At 49.6% G+C, this 20,618-nt stretch overlaps 1 protein-coding gene across 4 annotated transcripts in view; it reads right to left on the bottom strand.

Moving 5' to 3' along the window:
• The window catches only part of Dop1b (DOP1 leucine zipper like protein B), a 110,067-nt gene that overhangs the window by 3,042 nt on the left and 86,407 nt on the right, over positions 1–20,618 (bottom strand). For 3 of the 4 annotated variants that reach the window (XM_050162057.1, XM_050162059.1, XM_050162058.1), the window contains 8 exons: positions 17,580–17,724; positions 6,885–6,967; positions 6,310–6,419; positions 6,088–6,234; positions 4,803–4,864; positions 2,567–2,695; positions 607–743; positions 23–78 (listed from right to left, as the gene is read on the bottom strand). In XM_050162057.1, the coding sequence (XP_050018014.1) occupies positions 23–78; positions 607–743; positions 2,567–2,695; positions 4,803–4,864; positions 6,088–6,234; positions 6,310–6,419; positions 6,885–6,967; positions 17,580–17,724 (869 nt within the window). The remainder of the gene's footprint in view (positions 1–22; positions 79–606; positions 744–2,566; positions 2,696–4,802; positions 4,865–6,087; positions 6,235–6,309; positions 6,420–6,884; positions 6,968–17,579; positions 17,725–20,618) is intronic. The other variant, XM_050162056.1, reaches the window with a different exon arrangement.

Genomic DNA, 20,618 nt, shown 5'->3' with positions numbered 1-20,618 from the left:
CAGCAGAGCTCACGTGACTTACCTCAATGATTCGTCTTCCTCTTTCAGATCCTCTTCAAGTTGTATGAATGTCTGGATCTTAGGAAGAAAATGTATATTCGAGTCACTATGTGAGAGAGATCACATTTACCTAAACTTATGTACTGAAAAAAAGATAGCAGGTGGGGTATAGGGACACAGGACTTTAATCCCAGCACTCTGGGAGGCAGAAGCAAGAGGATCTCTAAGTTTGAAGCCAGCCTGGTCTACACATCGAGTTCCAGGACAGCCAGGGCTACACAGAGAAACCCTGTCTCCAAAAACTAAAATGAACCAAAGCAAACTGAAGAAAAACCTAGCAGATGGAGCTGGGGAGAGCCTGGTAAGTGGAAAGGCCCTGGGGTGGACCAGCCAACAGGAGGAAAAAGAGCGAATAGAGCAGATTGTGCTTAGGTAGAGCTGGGAGGTCTCAGAAGAAAACAGTCGCTAGCTGAGAGATAACTACTGCTATCAACACGATTACAAATAACTTTTAGACAAAGTTAGATGCCCAGACTGCACACTGCATGGCAACGAAAGGCACTATAAAAGTGCCGTCTTGCCTAAGATGGGCACGGGTGCACTCACCAGTTCAGAGACCATGATTGGCCACAGTGAGATCAGATGCTGGGGAGATATTCTTAGCAGCAGAACTCTGAAAAAAAGAAACATCTGAGCAGCGACTGTGGATGTCTGTCCGACTCTGAGGTTGTCTGTCAGGCGCTCTAGGAAAGAGATTTTAGAGAAGTTACACAAATATGCAGGTCGGGGTTTCTGTTAGCTAAAAAAAGAAAAAGACAACTATAAGCACTTTGACGACAACCCAGTGTGAACGAAGAGTCCTACCCGCATGTGCAGGCTCACACCTGTAATCCATCCGGGCAGAGGCAGGATTGCCATGTGCAAGCCAGTCTGCTCTGTGGAATGAGTTCTATGCTAGCCAGGGCTACAGGGGAGGGGGGGGACAGGTGGAGGATATAGCTTAGTTGGTACAAGGGTTACCTAGCATGCATGGGGCCCACATAAACTGGTAGCACACGTCTGTTATCCACAGAGAGTCTGAAGCCAGCCTGGACTGTATGAGACAGTCAGGGAAGCAAAGTGTGCTTATGCCACAAACACCAACAGGGTCCTACTATGCAGCCCAGGTTAGCCTCCAGCACAGTGAGTCTCCCTTGGCCTTCCAAGTGCCAGGATGTGACAGCATGCCTGACTCTTCCATCTATGCTCTTGAGAAAAACCATCTGATCACAGGTAATAGCCAGAGTCCACCCGCCAGGCATCTCACCGCAATCTCATGCAGCCAGTATGACTGCAGCACAGTAGCTTTACCACACCCCTTCCCATCTCCCCATCATTACAACAGCCACCACTCTGAGCCAGGTGTGTGTTCAGCTATGCTCTCTGTGCACAAAGATGTCCTTCAGCACGAGAGCCCAGGCCTGCCCCATCGGACAGTGGCCACCCAGGAAGAGGCTGCATTCCACAGCCAGGAGACATGGGGATCCGTGAAGCCCTTGCACAGACAGTTAAGGAGCTGCCCATGTGTTGCCTAACAGCAGCCTCCGACTTACAGTCTAACTAGAACATGGCTCCTCCATACTCCTTGTTATATATACTATGTTAAATTAAATCATATGATACAAAATGTCCTATAAGCCCCCACAAAAACTTATAAAAGACTGCCTAGCCGTCAGCATCCCTCTCATCTCTTCTTTCTCACTCCTTTTATTAATTGTAGCTCTGTGTATGTGCTTATATGCACGAGTGCAGGTGTCCAAAGATGCTGCCGATGCCCTGGAGCTGGAGTTACAGGCAGGTGTCAGCTGCCTGACTTAGGTGCTGGAAGCCGAGCTGGGGTCCATAGAAGAGCGGACCCCTCTCTGAGGAGCCAAGTCCTCTCTCTAGCCACTGTATTGTAACTGTAACTTTACACGTATGGTACACATGTGGATGTGTGATATATATATGAGGGTCACGCTATCACATTGTCTGGCTCTCATCCCCCTCAGTGGGTGACCTCTCAGAGCTGTTTGTTGGACTCGGCTCACCCCTGTCTGAAAAAGGCTGCTGTGTACTTTTATTTTGGCGGACAATATAATGAAGTTATTGCTTACTGGATAATGTGGGCACATATATACAGAGTGAGTCTATAGAACCCCACAAGAGTAATACAATATAGGAGCTATTGTATTTCATAAATAGGAGGCTACAGTTAGAAGGTCACTGACCGCCTAAGCAAGGCCCAGCTTCTACAGCCCTTGCAACTCTTGAGCCCTCTGGGTCTCACCTACACAGGAGTCAGGAAAGAGGAGGAGGTCTCAGATTGAAAGGATTCCGGTGCAGCAACACCTCCCTGCCTCTCAGTAATTAGGTCCACGTGAGTTATGTGGGCCCACCTGAGTATGTCCTCAGGATGGACGTGGCAAGAAGCCCTTATTGCATGCAAGCCTGTCAGCCCTGGACCTTCCAGCTTCAGAACTGTGGTCAAAGACTTCTTGTTCACCGTGAATACCAGCACTGGGTCTTCTGCTGGCCGGCACCTTACCTTGTATCAGAGGAAGGTAGAGGTGGTACTGGTCAAGCTCGCCACTGAAGACAGCGAAAGCCTGCCGTTTCAGCAGCATGGCCTTCTGCTCAAAACTGGAGAAGAGCTTCAAGGAGCTGCTCTGCATGTCTGCAATAAACACATTGCAGTCGCCTTGTGTAAGAAGACCACTCGACGCTCCCCTCCTCCTCTCAAAAAGTCTGGCTCTCCTTTGAGAGCATATAGAAATAAAACTTGTACACATTTAAAAAGAAAAAAAACATTTATCTCAGCTAAGAATGTTGGTTCACATCTATAATCTTATCACCCAAGATGCTGTGACAGGAGGATTACTAAGAGTTTGAGGTTAGAGCTGGGTTAGTGGTGGGTGTGGTGTGGTAGTGACCACTGTAGGGCCCTGGTCTGCCCTTATTCCTGGGGTGCATTCGCGGGGACAGTTTATGATCAGCTAACTAAGCTTCCTGTGTGTTTCTGTGCTCTCCCTGCCCCGCCTGATGATTAGCTGCAGGACATTCACTCCATTGTTAATATGGTAATTTCCCACCTGCCTGGGCGGAGATCCTTGTGCAGCAGTTAGGTAGATAAGGACTCCCCCAAATCTGAATAAACTGGCTTTCGGCTGATCGTCTTTCGAATGACCCTGGTCTCTGTGTGTGTGTGTTCTTTCAATCTCCAGGCCCTTGCTCAACTCGCGTTTGGTACAGTGGCATGGTACTGAGGTGTTACAGACCACCTTTAATCCAAACACTTGGGAGGCAGAGGCAGGTGAATATCTGTGAATTTAAGGCCAGCCTGGTTTACAGAGTAAGTTCCAGGATAGCCAGGGCTACATAGAGAAACCGTGTCTCAAAAAAACCAAAAAGTTTGAGGGAAGCCTGAACTACATCATGATGAGTTCCAGGAGGTCTAGGCCATAGGTCTAGGCCTTTTCTCAACAAAACAAAATGCCAAAACCAAAATGCCAATACCACCAAACTTAATCTACTCCTCCCTAAGGAAAAAAAACCAAAATAGTTACTCTGTGGGTGAAAGGGAAAAGTTTATCGCAAACTGCCAAGGCTGTCTCCTGGGAAAGCAAGGAGAAGTGACAGAGGAAAGACTTCCAGAGCTAAATGGGAACGGGAGAAAGGCATGAGGGGGACATGAGAGGATGGTGGCTGAGGAGCCTAGAGGCTAGCATTGGCCTTGACAAATCAGTAGGCACCACAGTCCCCTGTTAATGGAAGAGTTGCAAGTTCCTCTTGCCAGAGGTGAGGAGAATGGTGCCCTTTTTAGCAAGCAGAAACTTTCTTCAAGCCCTAGGGAATGGGGACTTTGTCTAAAGGCTGGATCTTGGAAAAAGAATTTCCTGGGGGACCAGATACCCCCAAACAACAACACACAATATCAGAGAGTCAGGAAAGTTTTGGGGTGGGCATGCAATGCTGGCCTGTAACATTGGCATTTGGAGGCCAAGGCAGGAGGACTGAGAGCCAGCCAGGGCTACAGAGTGAGACCCTTCCTGAAAGATCAGAGATCTGACTAATAAATGCTGTAGGACAACGCTCTTGTACACTGTAAAGATTTGTCACTTGTATTAGTTTAATAAAACACTGATGGGCCAGTAGCCAGGCAGGAAGTTTAGGCAGGGCGACCAGACTAGGAAAATTCTGGGTAAGAGGAAAAGCAGAGATGCAATTGTCAGCCAAATGCTGAGGAAGCAAGATGAGAATGCCTTACAGAGAAAAGGTACCAAGCCATGTGGCTAAACATAGACAAGAATAGGTCTTAACTTAACATAGGTTAAGTTGTAAGAGCTAGTTAGTAATAAGCCTGAATAATAGGCCAAACAGTTTATAATTAATATAAGCCTTTGTGTGTTTATCTGGTACTGAAAAGCTATGGGACCAGGTGGGACAGAAACTTCTACAGCTGACTTAAGACCTTCAAGGACAGGTGTCAAGATATAGCCCAAAGGCACAGGCAGTCAAGGCCTGCTAACAGGCGGGGCAACTCACTTAGTCCTCGTAAAATCTACACACCTCACCAGCTGTCACTCAGCAGCACAGGAGTTTGTGGGTGCAAGGGCATGGTGGTGCCCGGAGAGGCAGAGCCACACAGAACTCTCTGTTTTAAGGACCAAGTTCCAGAACAGCCAGGGTTACAGAGAGAGACCCCATCTCAAAAAACATTTGACATGGTAAAAGCTAATTGCCAGGGTGCCGTCCTGAAGGGTGACAATTAATTTGAAACTTACTCATTAAATCCTTAAACATTGTTTTCTCATGCGTCAGAAGATGATCAATAATGGACTTCCAGCTGGATATGAAAAAAAACCAAAATTAGTTAAATATGCAATTAATGACAATTTGATGAAAAGCATCAGGAAAATAACACACCCTCCTACGAGCTATTAAAGTCGCTCCGCGGAGCTACAGAGATGACTCGGCTGCTGACAGCACATCTGTGCCGCACAGGGACCTGAGATCATATCCCGGCACTGTGGGGACGGAGACGGGGACCACTGGGGCCGATCAGCTGCTAGCCTTGCCTAAGGTTCAGTGAGAGGCCCTGTCTAAAATAGAAGTGAACCTTCTAGCCTCCACCTATACACACCCACTGAGTCGTGTAACCACACTCACCCAGAAGTGTAGACTGTTTTTTTTTTTGGGGGGGGGGCACCAGCTCACAAAAAAACCCAGCGATTTGGAGAGTTTTAAAAATAAAAGCTCAGCATTTAGCTTGGGCTTGCTTCTAAGTAGCTATAACTTAAACTAACCTCTATCTTTAAATCTACGCTCTTTTATGTGGCTCAGTTACTTTTACTCTCTACTTCCTCCCTGTCTGGCTGGTGGCCCTCCCTTTCTTCTTCCCAGGCTTCTCTCTGCCTAGAACTCCTGCCTAGCTATAGGACATTTAGTTTTTAATTAAACCAATCACAGTATCTTTTCACAGTGTAATCAAACATCTTGTAACACAGAAGTGCACACTCGTGTGCACACACACACTGAACTTGGAGTGAGGAAGTCAGGCAGAGAAACCATCAGGGCCACCATGCGATCTATTCCCTCAACACCTGTCAAGCATTTCATGACTAATGGGAACGGGGACAGAACAGCAGCAGAACCTTCCATCACGCTCCTTACGGATGGCAGGTTCTCTTCATCTAGTGCAGCGTTTCTTTTGATAAAAAGCCACTCAGTAGTTTGAAGGGGTTGGCATCTTTTCAGCAAACACAGGACTCAGGTAAACACCCACGACAGGGACGTAGTAGGAGGTGAGGGGACACTATAAACGTGAGCACCCACGGCAGGGACGGACTAGGAGGTGAGGGGACACTATTGGGCTACTTTCATTTCAGCACTGGGAACCATGCAAACCCGAGCACTGAAGACTCAGAGTAGGTGGTCTGTTTGTTTGTTTGTTTTGTTTTCTGAGACAGGGTCTCTCTGTGTAGCCCTGGCTGGCCTGGAACTTGGGGATCTGCCTGCCTCTGCCTCCTGAGTGTGCCCCAACCCTGCCCGGCCGAACAGCATGCTTACTGAACACAGGAAGTATCCATCTGAAAGAAAGTGGGGTCCAGAAACAGCTCCAGCAGTTCCTTCTTCCACGCCCGTTTGGTATAGGCATAGCCGCTCAGGGAGCTCAGCAGCTGGGCGCCGGCTCGGAAGCTGGGAGCGTTGTATGCACTGAGGGAAGAGGAGGGCCAGGTCAAGGACTGTCCAGGGGACCACATCTCTGTATGTGGGTGACGGTGCAGTCACCTGTGATTGCGCAGGTACGGGAACACATAGTACAGCAAGCGGGAGATCAGTGGCACTGCCTTCTCCTTCTCGTCGCTTCGGTAAACCATGTCCAGGAGAGAAGCCAGGACCTAAAAGAGGAGGCCATTAAGAAAACAGACTTGTGTCACGCTACAGTCTGACATCTATTCTAATTTGATCTAGAATGTCCCCCAGAGAACCATGTGTGGGGAACTTGGTTGCCAGCCTATGGCTCCACTGAGAGAGGTGAGGCCAAGCCAGAGGAAAGGGGTCACTGGCAGCATGTCCTTGCTCCCTGAACACCAGACGGCTAGAGCTGTGCTTGCATACCCTCCCACCGTGAGCCTGTGCCTCAGCACAGCTCAGAGCAACACAACCAACCAACCACCTGGAGCCAAACAGACCTTCCCTCCTTTTAAAATGAGTTTCTCGAGTATTTTCTGTTGTAGGAACAGAAAGGTGGCTGACACAGGTCTGGACTCCGGAACTCAGCACTCAGAAAGAACACGTGCCTTCCAAGTGACTCAAGACCGCGGGCATTCCCACGAGGGACCAAAAGTCAGGTATGTATTTACCTCTGCCAAGAGAGAGAGCGCCTGCACACTGTAAACAGAGGGGGCAGAGGCTGACACCATCGCTGAAGCCGCAGCAGCATCTGCTGACAGAGAGAGGCGTCTGTTTAGCTGAGGGCTGAGTCACCACTTCTTCCCCCAAACACTCTCACTCTGATTGTGACTGTGACACTAACTCCGGGATCTGCCGATGGTACTGGATTTCATCCATGCACACAACGTCTAAGGTCTCTAGTCACTGCAGGGATAAAGATCATGACCACATCACTGGGGAGGAAAACTTCATTTCAGCTAACAGCTGTCACCCTCCACGAAAGGAAGTCAAGGAAGTCAGGGCAGGAACTCGGCGGCAGGACCTGAAGCAGAGGCCATGGAAGACTGCTGTTGACTGGCCTGCTCCTTTCTTACACAATTTAAGATCACGGGCCAGGGATGGCAGGGCATGGCCCTCCCATATCAGTCACTGATCAAGGACATGTCCTACACACCTTGCCTATCGGCAATCCGATGAGGGCATTTTCTCAGCTGAGGTTCCTCTTCCTAGATAACTAGCTGGTGTGAAGTCCTGAAACCTAACAGGACCAAGAATGTAGGTGTCTGGATCAAACACTCCGGCACCAGGTCCCCCAGGTCCTGCTGGGTGACCAACTAGTATCCTGGTCTGGATGCCAGAATCCATCTGCCATCACTGTTTGGCTCCCAATCTCCCTATGTCCTTGCCACAGCACTGACAAGCACTGGTTCCCAGCTCCGAGCTCCCGCACGGCCCTGGCCCCCGTGGGGTCTAGTGTCTTCACTGTGCAGGAGTAGCTGAGAACACACTGAGAACACACTGAGAACATACTTCTCCATCTCCACACAACACCCTGCCTCTCAACCACCTGGCAAACGGCCTCCACTCTGCCGCTTCTCTCTCCCTCAGAAGAGCCCGCCAAGGAAGGGAAAGGCTGGGTAAGCCCGCTGAGCTTAGGTGTGATTATGGTTTGTCCTCTGGAATTACCACACGGTCAGTGAAATTCCAACCTGAATCAATGGAAGTAGCAAATCTGGAAGTTAAAGGCCACCTTCTAAAATGAATATCCATGATCGATTTGGGTTGATAAAAGTTTGTTATCTGGGTCAGCTGGGGTTGGGTAGAGCCAGTGAGTCAATCCCTCATGACCTCAGCTAAAGAGTTCTTTGAGGTATCCCATCCCTCCCTCACGTGATGTGATGTGGGAAGGTCATGCCAATCTGTTGATTTCATTGGTTAATAAAGAAACTGCCTTGGCCCATTTGATAGGCCAGCCCTTAGGTGGGTGAAGTAGACAGAACAGAATGCTGGGAAGAAGGGAAGTGAGCTCAGACGCCACGTCACTGCTCTCCAGGGCAGATGCCAGGTCAGACATGCTGAATCTTTCCCGGTAAGACACCACCTCGTGGTGCTACACAGATTACTAAATATGGGTTAAGCAAGATGTGAGAATTAGCCAATAAGAGGCTAGATATAATGGGCCAGGCAGTGTTTAAATGAATACAGTTTGTGTGTTGTTTTTTTGGAGCATAAGCTAGCCAGGCGGCTGGAAGCCGGGTGGCAGGAACGCAGTTCACTGCTCCTCACTACAGTGATGCTTTCTATGCTGTTTGATACATACAGAGCAAAGCCCTTTGTTAGACAGACATGCAAACACATGCAGACACAGGGACGGAGTCACAAGACAGAATCCAGACTCACACAACGGACAGACATGTAAATATATGCAGACACAGGGATGAAGTCACAAAACAACATCCAGACTCACACGACAGAGGACAGACAGACACAGACACACAACGGTCAGACACAGGAACAGAGTCACAAGACAGCATCTAGACTCACATAACAGACAGACAGAGGAAAGAAGACACAGGGAGCATGAAGCAAAATTCCAATCTGGATGTGCTCTTGCTTATGACTCCAAGGGGAAGCACTTTTATTTCTCTCCTTAATGTGTTATTGGTGACGCAGAGTTAATCATCTATGTGTCTAATCCACACAGCACAGGCGGTCTCCTGCCTCTTTTATACATTGTTCTTAAGTAGTTACCTTGCTGTACAATAGCTCTCTTGAATGTCTCCTTCCGACCTGAATAAAATGGTGTCCTCTGACTTAACATCCCTTCCTCCCTCATATAATCTACTTGCCAACCATGAACAGTAGACACAATCTCTTTTGAGGACTCCATGGTCAAAATGCAGGGAATTAGTGTCTATGGAGTGCACAGTCCTATTTGCTACATCTATAATGAAACTGCTACACCTAAGGCTCCAGGGAACAAGGCAGAAGATGAGGTGGTAAGAGCTGGGGAACCAGAACACCTGCTGCTAGATAATGCCTGAGAGACATGACCAGGAAAGTACACCCACAAACCTCGACAATATGGCTGCCTGAATAAAACCTGTACAATTACACCACGGACATGGTAATCAGAGAGGGGAGATTTCTCAAGGCCCCACCCCTACATGAGGAGCTACAGGCAATGAACGGCAGAGAGGGAGAGAGGCAGTCTTCTCCAGGGACATGCCACCTACCCAGTTATTCAACGCCAAGTGCTCAGCCATAAGCAGACACACAGAGGAGCAACAACCACCCAGTAGGGTGTGTATAACACGAGAGGTAGAAATGATGGAAATATAGTACTCGTATATGAAATTCTCAAAAATGCAAATGTTTAAATTTTATAAAGATGGATAAATATCTTTCATGAGGAATTGGATTAATTGCCATGAGAACAGACTGTTAAACAGCAAGGCTAAACTGTGCTGGGCAACTGCTCCTGGGTAGATGCTTGCCCAGCATGTGTGAGGCTTGGGGCTCAACCAGAAATGTAAAAAAAGAAAAGAAACGACACCAGGATGGTGACACTGCCTGTCACCCTAACAGTGAGGAGGTGGAGGACATGGACTGGGAGCTCAGAGCCAGAAACGACACCAGGATGGTGACACTGCCTGTCACCTCGACAGTGAGGAGGTGGAGGACATGGACTGGGAGCTCAGAGCCAGAAACGACACCAGGATGGTGACACTGCCTGTCACCCCAACAGTGAGGAGGTGGAGGACATGGACTGGGAGCTCAGAGCCAGAAACGACGCCAGGATGGTGACACTACCTGCCACCCCGACAGTGAGGAGGTAGAGGACACGGACTGGGAGCTCAGAGCCATGCTCAGTTACATAGAAAGTGTGAGGCGAGGTCAGATTGTGCGAGACTGCCGCAAACAACAGCAACCAAGTCCCCAAGCCCAAAACAAATACCAAGCAAGCAAGCTGGAAGCAGATGAGAAGCCAGCAACAAGCCGGCAGTGTTCTACCGTCCTTACTGCTAACTGGCCACGGTCCTGAGACCAGAGCTCCTACCTCCCCCCTGCTTCTTCTCTGCCAACCCCTCCCTGCGCTCCCTCTCATCCACCTGACCCTGGCCAGACAGGCTTCCATTCAGTCACCCCGGGTCCCTGCCCTACCGACCTACTTCAGTCACCACCAGCCCTCCCCTTTGGGAAATTCCACCACAGACTCTATTACTGGGCCGCCATGGTTGTTCTCCCCGCGGGCGACTTCTTACTTATCCTTGAAGGCAATGCTAGATCAGTCTCCCTCATGTTTCTACAAGCCAGTAAAGTGTCCAAGCCAAAAGTCTCAAGCATCCTTGGCTGCATTTTCAGACCACCACATCCAACCTCCAGACGGACGGCGGGTCCCCAGTTTAGATGGCTCCTCTCAACTGGCTTTGCTGCCAACTCAGCACTGCTTCGTGAGCAAACCACTCTGACATCCTTAGACCGGCCTTCTGGCTTCTGCTCTTGCACAATGTAGTCAGGCTTGCCACAGTCAGAGTGATGTTTTCTGAAGATGGAGTATGATCACATGACCGCTCTGACTAATAGGGCAGCGTGAGGTCATAGACAGCCAGGGCTCTATGCCCATCCCAACAGCCGTCGGTCTCCATCTTCCATCTCATTTCTCAACAATTCATCAAGACACCGTTCTTCATGTGAGAGACCAGGAGTTGAACAGAAGGATAGGGAGAGGGGCCATGGCAAGAATAAAGGTGGCAGTTTTCCAAGATGGCTGGCTTCTTCCTCCCGCTCCTGATTAAAACAAAAGCCGGCAGCTTTTGTCTCTCACCAGCAGGCTGCCTGCTGATGGACGAGGCTGTCCACACTACAGCTTCGAACCAATCAATCACCTGTCTGTCTTCAAACTGACCAAGCTAGTGCAGCTGAGACAGGAGCCCCTGTGCTGTGCAGGGTCTTTTCTCCGTGTCTGCTGTGTACGTGTTTCCTCACCCCAGCAGACGCCGCCTTCAGCTGCTGACTCTGTCTGCTGTACTTCAGACTCTTCCCTCTTTAACTGACAAACAAGGCTGGAGAGATGGTTCGGTGGTTAAATGGAGGACCCATCAATTGCTACCACTCACATGGCAGCTGACCACCATCTGTAACTACAGGTCTAGGGGAACCAACACCCTCTTCTGTGGGCACTTGGCATACATATGGTGCACAGACACACACGCAGACAAAACGCTCATAACACGGAATAGACGAACGAACGACACCGGTCCTCCAGTGCAGGTGTCTCAACCTAACAAGAGGGCGCCCTGAGAACCTGTGCATCTGCAGCAGCGCAAGCACACTGGGTGGAGGAGAACCTCACCACAACACAGACACTGGCGGCGTTTGCTTATCCCTGCTGAGCAGATGCAGCAGACTGTGGAGGGCTGCTGTGAAGTTGCTAAGTGAGGCTTATGGAGCAGCTGGAAGTAGCTCACAGTGCTGTCGCTGGGCGGAGTTTATTACTGAGCAGCGGACAGGCAACAGAATGGACACAGCTGCAATAGGTATGCACCCACAGAAACAGCCGTGGCAAAGCAGCCAGTGCATGGCTGGGGTGGGGGTGGGGCGCTCCTTCCCTGCAACCACAGTCATCTGCAGAAACATAATTATTGGCATACAGTAAAATGAAGGGCTGGACAACAGCTCAGCCAGTAAGCGCTTGTCATGTGATCATGAGGCCCAAGTTTGAACCCCAGCACCATGAAGAAAGCTGGGCATGGTGGTTTGTCCTGGAACCACAGTGCTGGGGAGGGAGAGACAGATGGGTCTCAGAAGCTCAGTGGCCAGCCAAATAGCCCAGTCAGCAAGTTCAGATCCCAGGGAGAATATTTGTCTCAAAAAATAAGGCAGGTGTTCACTTCTGTAGAACAATAACTAAGGTCGAAGTCTTGCCACACCCACACACACCACAAGACCACCATCACTGACTGGTGCCGGAGGCCGTGGGAGTATACTAATAGTCTACAGATCAACCCACAGATGAATACCCTCTGATGGGACGCCCCACTGGCAAAGACTGTGGGGTCACTGACTGAATGATGGCTGTTTCTGTTTCTCATTTCTCTCACATGCCACGATAATCCTTCCCTGACAACAGCTATGGGTATTTTTCCCACTGCTTGTGTGTTTATCTCATGAAAATATTCCAACTACTGGGCACACATATAACTGTGGATGGTCAGGAAGATGATTTCTGCTTAACTGTATAATTCTGATGAATAGAAATAACACTAGAATATTTTTCACTACTCAGACTCATATAGGAAAGTAATAGTCACAAAGACAGCTGATTTTAGACTCTAGAACAAACTCAAAGCAAACTGAGTTTCCCAGGTGTTTACTGCTAATTCAAGGCCAGGCATAAAACAACTTTGGTAGACATAAGCCCCTGCAGTAATGGACTTTCTGCATACTCTCCTAACCTCGAGGTCCAGCCAACGACCTCTTTATTGTGCAAGTCCTGAGTCTCAGGGTCACTGTTCGTCTGGGAACCCTGACCACGCAGAGCTGTGTGCCTGCTTTCCTCACCATGCCCAGTCAGCGCGGCCTCCCCAGCCCGAGGGAGACTGTGACCAGTATGGCTCTGCTTCCTATTGTTCACTCAACAAGTGCCGTGTGACCCTGAAAATGTGATTCATATTCGTCCACAGGCTTTGCTGTAGAAGAGAAAAGCCAGCAAAGTATGGGTGTGGGTGCGTGTGCATGCATGTGTGCGTGTGTATGTGTATGTGTGCGTGTAGAAAGAGAGGTGGCTGTCTGGTGTGAGAGCTGTGTAGATGAGATGGGCAGCTATGTAGAGTACATGGCTGTGTGGAGAGATGTGGCCGTGTAGAGCAGTGTGAAGGTATGTAGCTGTGTGGAGAATGTCACTGTGTGAAAACAGGTGTGACTGTGTGTAGAGATGTGTGGCTGCATAGGAGAGAGATGGACGTATGTAAAGAGACATGTAGCTAGCTGTCTGTAGAGAGATACAGCTGTGTGGAGACAGAGCTCTAGAGAAGGACTTCTCTAGAACTCAGAATGTGTATGTTTCCTTATTTATCCTGCAGATAGAAAACGTCTAGCCCTCTAAGTCCCAGCTACTCTGAAGGCATTCTTTTTGCTCCCCTGGGTGCCATCCTGGGAGCTGGTCTTCCTGGGCTGTGTTACACCGCCACCACCACCCACATACCTGCCACCATCACCATCACTACCACCTCCTCCACCACCTCCACAACCACCACCATCTACCATCACACACTAGCAGAGCCATCCCAGTTACAGAACTGTTATTACAGAACAAAGTATTATTATTTCTCAGCAATCCAGCAGCTGCGGCAGGACTAACGGGTTGAGTGGCCAGGTCTGTCCCTCCTTGTTCTGGAGAGAATTCCTGTTTGGGTGGCAAGGCATGCTATGTGGCTTCTTTTAAACAAAAGATTTTTATTTGTATTTTTCACTGCACGTATAAGTGTGTCTGTAACGTGAATGTGTGCATGTGAGTGTGTGTTGAGTTAGTGAGAACCGGGCATCAGATCCCCTGGAACCGGAGTTCCAGGCAGTTGTGAGCAGCCAGACAGGGATGCTGGGAACAAAATGGGGTTCTCTGCAAGAGCAGGAAGAACCCCTGACTTCTGGCCAACCTCTCTAGCCACAGACACCAGCCCCCTTCGCCCTCCTGGGGCAGCACGAGAGCCAGAGTCTGCAGAGAACCTGACTCCACTGCGTGGACCTGGATGTGCCTGGGCCCGCATACTGATCAAGACTTCCCACTTGTCAGCTTTTACTTGTGTTTGGTTTTTGATACACCAAGGTTCACCTCTGCAGAATGCCAGCCTGCACATCCCAAGCAGTTTCTCAGTGCTGAGGCTTGGGGATGATTTGAGTGTCCCTCAGGGCTTTATGTGTTGACCTGAATCCTCTGCTTTGAGGTGTTCAGAGGATGAAGTAAGCCGACTATGGTATCCTGAGGTGAGTTCTGGTGTGACTACGGTTACATAAGGGCATAGGGTGACATCATCTTACTTCAGAACTATACAAGCAAGGAGGATACCCCAAATGTGACCACTATAGGCTATGCCGCCAGAACCTTAAGCCCAAATCAAACCCCTTCCTCGTAATGGCTACTGGCAACAGAAGGTGGACTAGCACACCTGGTAGGGCCAGCCACACAGTACAGCCCAGGGACAGCTCCCGTGTTCCTGAACTGCAGTGGGCAGTGCCTCAGGATCTGCAGGACAGCCCACACAGTACAGCCCAGGGACAGCTCCCGTGTTCCTGGACTGCAGTGGGCAGTGCCTCAGGATCTGCAGGACAGCCCACACAGTACAGCCCAGGGACAGCTCCCCATGCGCCTGAACTGCAGTGGGCAAGGCCTCAAGATCTGCAGGGACAGCCCACACTGGTTGCTACAGCATTTCCTTAGCATTTCCTTCGGGGCTCCTGACTTCTGCCCCAGGTAGCGCTGGTGAAGGCAGCATCTCAGCGCTTCCCAGCCTTTGGCCAACACCAAGTGAGGAATGAGCTGGCAGGCAGGCGGGCGGGCGGGCAGTACAGTTTCCTCCCACACACCCTGCCCCCTACACGTGCTCTCTGTCTCATCGCCAGGGCCTTGTATAATCAGTGTGGATGTTACTCTGGGGGTGCCCATCTAGGTTCAGAAGCTGACCATGGCAGCCCATGTTCCTAGCAACCTGGAGGTTATAAGAAATGAAGCGGACTTGCTAACTGGGATCCCCAAGGGCCACACTGGACTCAGTGTCTCACTTAGCCATCACCAGGGAAGCTTCCTCTTGCAGAAGAAGGGAACTAATGGGGAGACCCATGACGGACAATGTGACTTTGGAGTGCTCAGTCGAACCCTTCACGCAGGGCTCGGGGCTCAATGCAGAAGAGGAGGCAGAGGCGGGAAGACAAAGGGTGGGTGACTCCACGGAAACAGCATTTCCCAGACACAACAGGACTGACAGGAAAATTCACACAGATGCTGGCAGCACAGGGCCTGCGGGGGCAGTCAGATGGGGTCTCAGCTCTGAGGGGAGAAAATGGACACAATTTCCCAGCCCTAATCAGGAAGCTTCTCCAGTGGCATCAGCTCGAAAAGAGAAAGTTTATTTGTTTTCTCCAGTGGGGTCTCCCTGGGCATAGTAATCACATCGAAGGGAGCCCACATCCAGTGGGGTCTCCCTGGGCATATTACCACACTGAAGGGGCCCACATCCAGTGGGGTCTCCCCGGGCATAGTAACCACATCGAAGGGAGCCCACATCCAGTGGGGTCCCCCTGGGCATATTACCACACTGAAGGGGCCCACATCCAGTGGGGTCTCCCTGGGCATATTACCACACTGAAGGGAGCCCACATCCAGTAGGGGGGTCCCCCTGGGCATATTACCACACTGAAGGGAGCCCACATCCAGTAGTGGGGTCCCCCTTGGCATATTACCACACTGAAGGGGCCCACATCCAATAGGGGGTCTCCCTGGGCATATTACCACACTGAAGGGGCCCACATCCAGTAGGGGGGTCCCCTGGGCATATTACCACACTGAAGGGCCCACATCCAGTAGTGGGGTCCCCCTGGGCATATTACCACACTGAAGGGCCCACATCCATTAGCAGGTGATCAACACAAAGTGAACTCAATAGTATTTTTGTCTCATATGACTTTGAGCTTTTTTTCTTTCCTGGCCTTTTGCTCGTATATTATTGTTTTCTGACAATTTTGTGTTTTTATGGTTTTTGGTTTTGTGTATCCATATATGTTTATATGTGCTTTTTGTGCTTTTTCTTTTTTATTTTGTATTCTTGTTTGTTTACCTATTTGTTTCCTAAAGAGAGAGAGAAAGAGAAAGAAAAAGAGAAATATCATGGGGTTGGTAGTTTGGAGAGAATCTGGGAGTTGAGGGAAGGGAAACCATGATGAAAATATATTGTCTGAAAAAATTATTTTCAATTATATGTGTATATATGCATAAATATATATGTACACATACACATATAAGTAAACAGGCATGAACAGGTGCAGTCACAGCCCACAAGTGCATGGGTGTGGGGATGAATGGGGTAGGCATCTGGGCCAAAGAACAGGCTAAGAAAGCAGTGTGTTATGGAAATGCATCCAGCCAAGAGTATTTTGGGTACCGGCCCCTAGAGCGCAGTCTGAAGTGCTACACGTGCACCCATAGTGTACACGGGAGGCGTGCTCGCTCTCTTGGCTATGCCCGGAGCTCTGTTCACAGCATCCAGTGCCCACAGAGCAGAGGATTGCGACCCTCTACCTTATTGTGAGTGTTCCCCAGGTAAGTATTTGCTATCCTTTATTCGGGCTCTCATAGGCTTCCTCAGTTACACCTACAGCAGTGTGCTTGCTTGTGTGGTTAGATGTGGTTTCCCTTTCCAGCGCCCTGACGCTCACCACAGATAGCTGATGGCTGAAAATGGCGTGCACCAGAGAGTACAGCCTGGTGTCCTGACGTATGTCAGAACTGTGAGGCCATCATAATCAGGGGGACTCACGGGACGCCCATCCCACACAGATCGTGTTCTTCCCTTTGTGGATATGATGAGGACTGAATGAACACGCTTGGAGCGTGGTCGAAAGACTGACGCCAGGTGAGCAATGCCCCAGGGACCTGTGAGGAGGCTCCCTGAAGTAGAGCTCACCCAGGTACACTTGTTCCCTGGATTGTCCTTGGACATGATTTCTACAACAAACATTTACATCCAATTTACAAGACATGTGTATTCCCGTTGGATGTCTGGACACAGCTCTAGAACCTAGTCGAGTGGAAGGACACACTGGCTGCTGTCCTCAGAGTGCCCTGAATCTGGATACGGCCATCTGCCTTGCTTTCATGCTTCCTGAGACTGGATCTATAGTGCGCACCAGGTGGGCGACTGTGTTTGGGTCGGTCTGTTCTGGGAAAGGTCTGCTTTGTCAACATGTAGTACATGTCTACTGGCGTTCACATGTGTTCTGTACTCAGACACCTTCCTGGGATCATGGCTTCCTTTGTTACACCCATGTATAAAGTAGACTGAGACTGAGGTAAGGCTGTTCATAGCATTAGACTGTGATCTGCCCCATTCTCTCAGGTCCTCAGATCCCAGTTCTCTCTGATGGAGAACTGCATAGGTCAACAAAACCCCAAGGGCACTTTTCTCTTTTTCTTTTTTTTTTCTTTTTTGAAACAGGGTTTCTCTGTGTAGCCCTGGGTGTCCTGGAACTAGCTCACAAACTCACAGCAATCTGCCTGCCTCTGTCTCCCGAGTGCTGGGACTAAAGGTGCACATCACCACCTGTCTTATAAACAAAACCTCCGACCCCTGGCTGAGGCAAGCATTTCTTCCCAATCCTCCTCCATATACCTTGCGCATCGTCGTCAGCGTCAGACTCTTCCAGAGAGACCTGAGGCTGGGCTCTCACCTCCAGGTTTCTGCTGAGCCAGCTGGTCTGCTCCAAGGAGGAGCCAGCAATGGTCCCCACTGCTTCGAGGATTTTCTGAGTGATCTCCTGGAGGGCCAGCAGAAGAAAGATGGGACTTAGTTAGGAGAAGGACAGGATACAGGCTGCCATTGCGGCACCACTAGACTTTCAAGGGACCACACTGACAGAGAGAAGCCAGTGGGATGACAGATGTCAATGAAGGTTCTCTGCCTAAAAGATACCAAATACCAATGACATAAACATTATTGAGACTTTGCAGTCTCTTTTCCTACCCAGGCTTTGTATTCCCATGTGTAGTGCACACTCAGAAGATGTGTGATTCTGAATGGCCATACCTCAAGTCTTCACTCAGCTCATGGGGACAAAAGACACAGAATTCAGAAGTCAAAGGACTCTACATGCACCGCACTGTCCACTAAGCTGCTATACCAGTCCTACTACGCCAGGTCGAAAAGGGGACATGGAGTCACTCACGATGAAGTCCTCCTCACTGGCATGGTTGATGTGGGAGTGATTTCTTAATAATAAAGAAACTGCCTCGGCCCTCATAGGACAGAAAATTAGGTAGGCGGAGTAGACAGAAGAGAATGCTGGGAAAAAGAAGCTGAGTCAGGGAGTCGCCATGGTTCTCCCACTCCAGACAGACACAGGTTAAGATCCTCCCTGGTACATGGTGGTGACACTCCCTCTGCCTTAATCCTCATGCAGAAGCAAAGCGACCTGGGCTGATTGCCTTCTGCTGTGTCCTGCCTCCCCTTGTGCCCTTGACAGGCAGAGAGCCTCAGAGCAGTTTTCTCCGTGGGTTTTGTTTTCCTCATCTTTCTCTGTCTGCAGAACTGGAACACTCAGTCTCGTTTACAAGATGAAGTATTGCCTTATTCCTGAGCCACAATAAGTCAGTCAAGGTCTTTATAAACCATGCTGTGTGCAGCAGTGCATGCCGGGTGCCCCAACACTTGGTAGGCAGAGGAGTACTCAGCGGGCGCTACACAGTGAGACTTTGTCTCAGATGAAGATGACCTTAAGAGAAATTGCTGTGGTTTTGTTGTTTGCATGAGAAAGACGTCTTTCAATAAGAAGAAACAAAATTAGGTAGCTAAAAGTTGGCTAGACTGGGTGAAGTGACTTATTTACAATAAGGAGTATTATCAGACAGGAATCTGGCTGGGTTCTGGGCAAGAGCATTGTGCAAACATGAGGACTTGAGTTCGAATCTCCAGTACCCACAGAGAGGGCTGGGCATGGCTAAAAGTATGCCTGTGACCCCCAGCACTGTGGGAGAGGGAGACAGAGGACAGCTGGCCTTACCTGAATAGCTCCAGGTTCAATGGGAGGCCCAGTCTCAAGGGAATAATACAGAGAGTGGCAGAGGAAGATAGCCAATGCCCTTCGCTGGCCTAAACACATGCGCACATGGTGGAACACACATGTGCACACACCGCACGCATGCAAGCACGCGCACACACACACACACACACACCCAATAAATTCTTTAAAAGAGAAACATGCACAATTCCCATGTACATCTGCTCAGGGACTGGGGGTATATGTAAGTCAGCGTGCAGTGTCATGAAGCTCCCTGGGTTTGGTCTCCAGCATTATATAAAGACAGATGTGGTAGCACACAATTGCAGTCCCAGCACTAGAGAGGTAGAGGAAGGAGGAAGGCAAGTTGAAGGCCATCCTCAGCTACAGAGTGTCCATGGCCATGCTGGGATCCACGAAAGATTCTGGCAGTAGCTAGACAGGTTCCGACCACTGTCACCACGTCACTAAGAGCAGCTGTGCTCTCGACGTCTGATAGCCCCTGGGTTCCCCAGGACTGATGGAAACCCTGACTGTGGACCGCCATGATGTTGCAGCTCCACACCACTTGTTCTTCAGTTGTTTTGCTTCCCCTGACAGACATTTATTGCCGCCCCGTTTGAGCCAGCATCTTTACGGCTGTCAGGGAATGAACTTAGCAGAACACCGCTTCTACTTGTCCAAAAGTTCAGACATTGTCGGAGGCGGCGTTCGAAACCCACAGCAATGATCTCTCCCCTCTCCTAAGACACAGAAGTCTGGTGAAAGGGGCGGCCCAGAGGGCCCTCATCTGGCTGGCCTTTCCTGCCGGCAGGAAATTTCAACACCACCGGTGAAACCAGACTTGCCTGAAGAGACAATACACGTTAGGCTAAAGATACCCAAACTAGGATGTCAAGTACAGTACACAAACTGTTTTTACTTCATGCCAAAATGACCTATGACCTGGAGGTTCTAGATCTCTGGTGAGTAAAGTTCCTGAAGAGAAGCTGCATCTGCCTTTACCAGGACTCCAGGAGGAGTCTGTGTCTTCAGATACTGACGGACTGATAGGACTTTGACAAATTACTTTATCTTGGGCAAGTTCCAGCTTCTGGGATTCCTTGCCCAACTCCATATCTGAACTAACAGTTTGTGATGACAATAAAAACTATTAACTCAACAGAACACTAGTTCCCACCAATCTAAGAGCTGAGACTATCATCAGACAACATCTTGGGTCTATAGCATAGTTCTCCCATCTTTTTATACCTGCCTCTCTGGTGCACCCCTCAAAATGTATTTCAATTTGCCTTGATTATGACTGTCTCTGTTCATGAAGCTGTTTCTGGGTTGGAACATGGAACCTGGAGTAACCTAATTCTGTGTTCCTGGGCCATGTCACTCAGTGGCTGCGGAGTAAATGACCTCTTTTTCTCTTTACACTGAAACTTCTCACTGCTAAGCCTGGACAGTACCCCTCATAACAACACCACACGACTTTGCTTACAGAAAGGAATTCTTTAGCTGGGCGGTGGTGTCCCAGCACTTGGGAGGCAGAGGCAGGCGGATCTCTGGGAGTTCGAGGCCAGCCTGGTCTACAAGAGCTAGTGCCAGGACAGGCTCCAAAGCTACAGAGAAACCCTGACTCAAAAAACTAAAAAAAAAAAAAAAAA

This window comes from Alexandromys fortis, unplaced genomic scaffold (assembly GCF_014885135.2).
Source record: "Alexandromys fortis isolate MF-2015 unplaced genomic scaffold, M_Fortis_MF-2015_v1.1 scaffold_128, whole genome shotgun sequence".
In the NCBI taxonomy this organism is placed as follows: Eukaryota; Metazoa; Chordata; class Mammalia; order Rodentia; family Cricetidae; genus Alexandromys; species Alexandromys fortis.
This window is presented reverse-complemented; position numbering and strand designations above follow the sequence as displayed.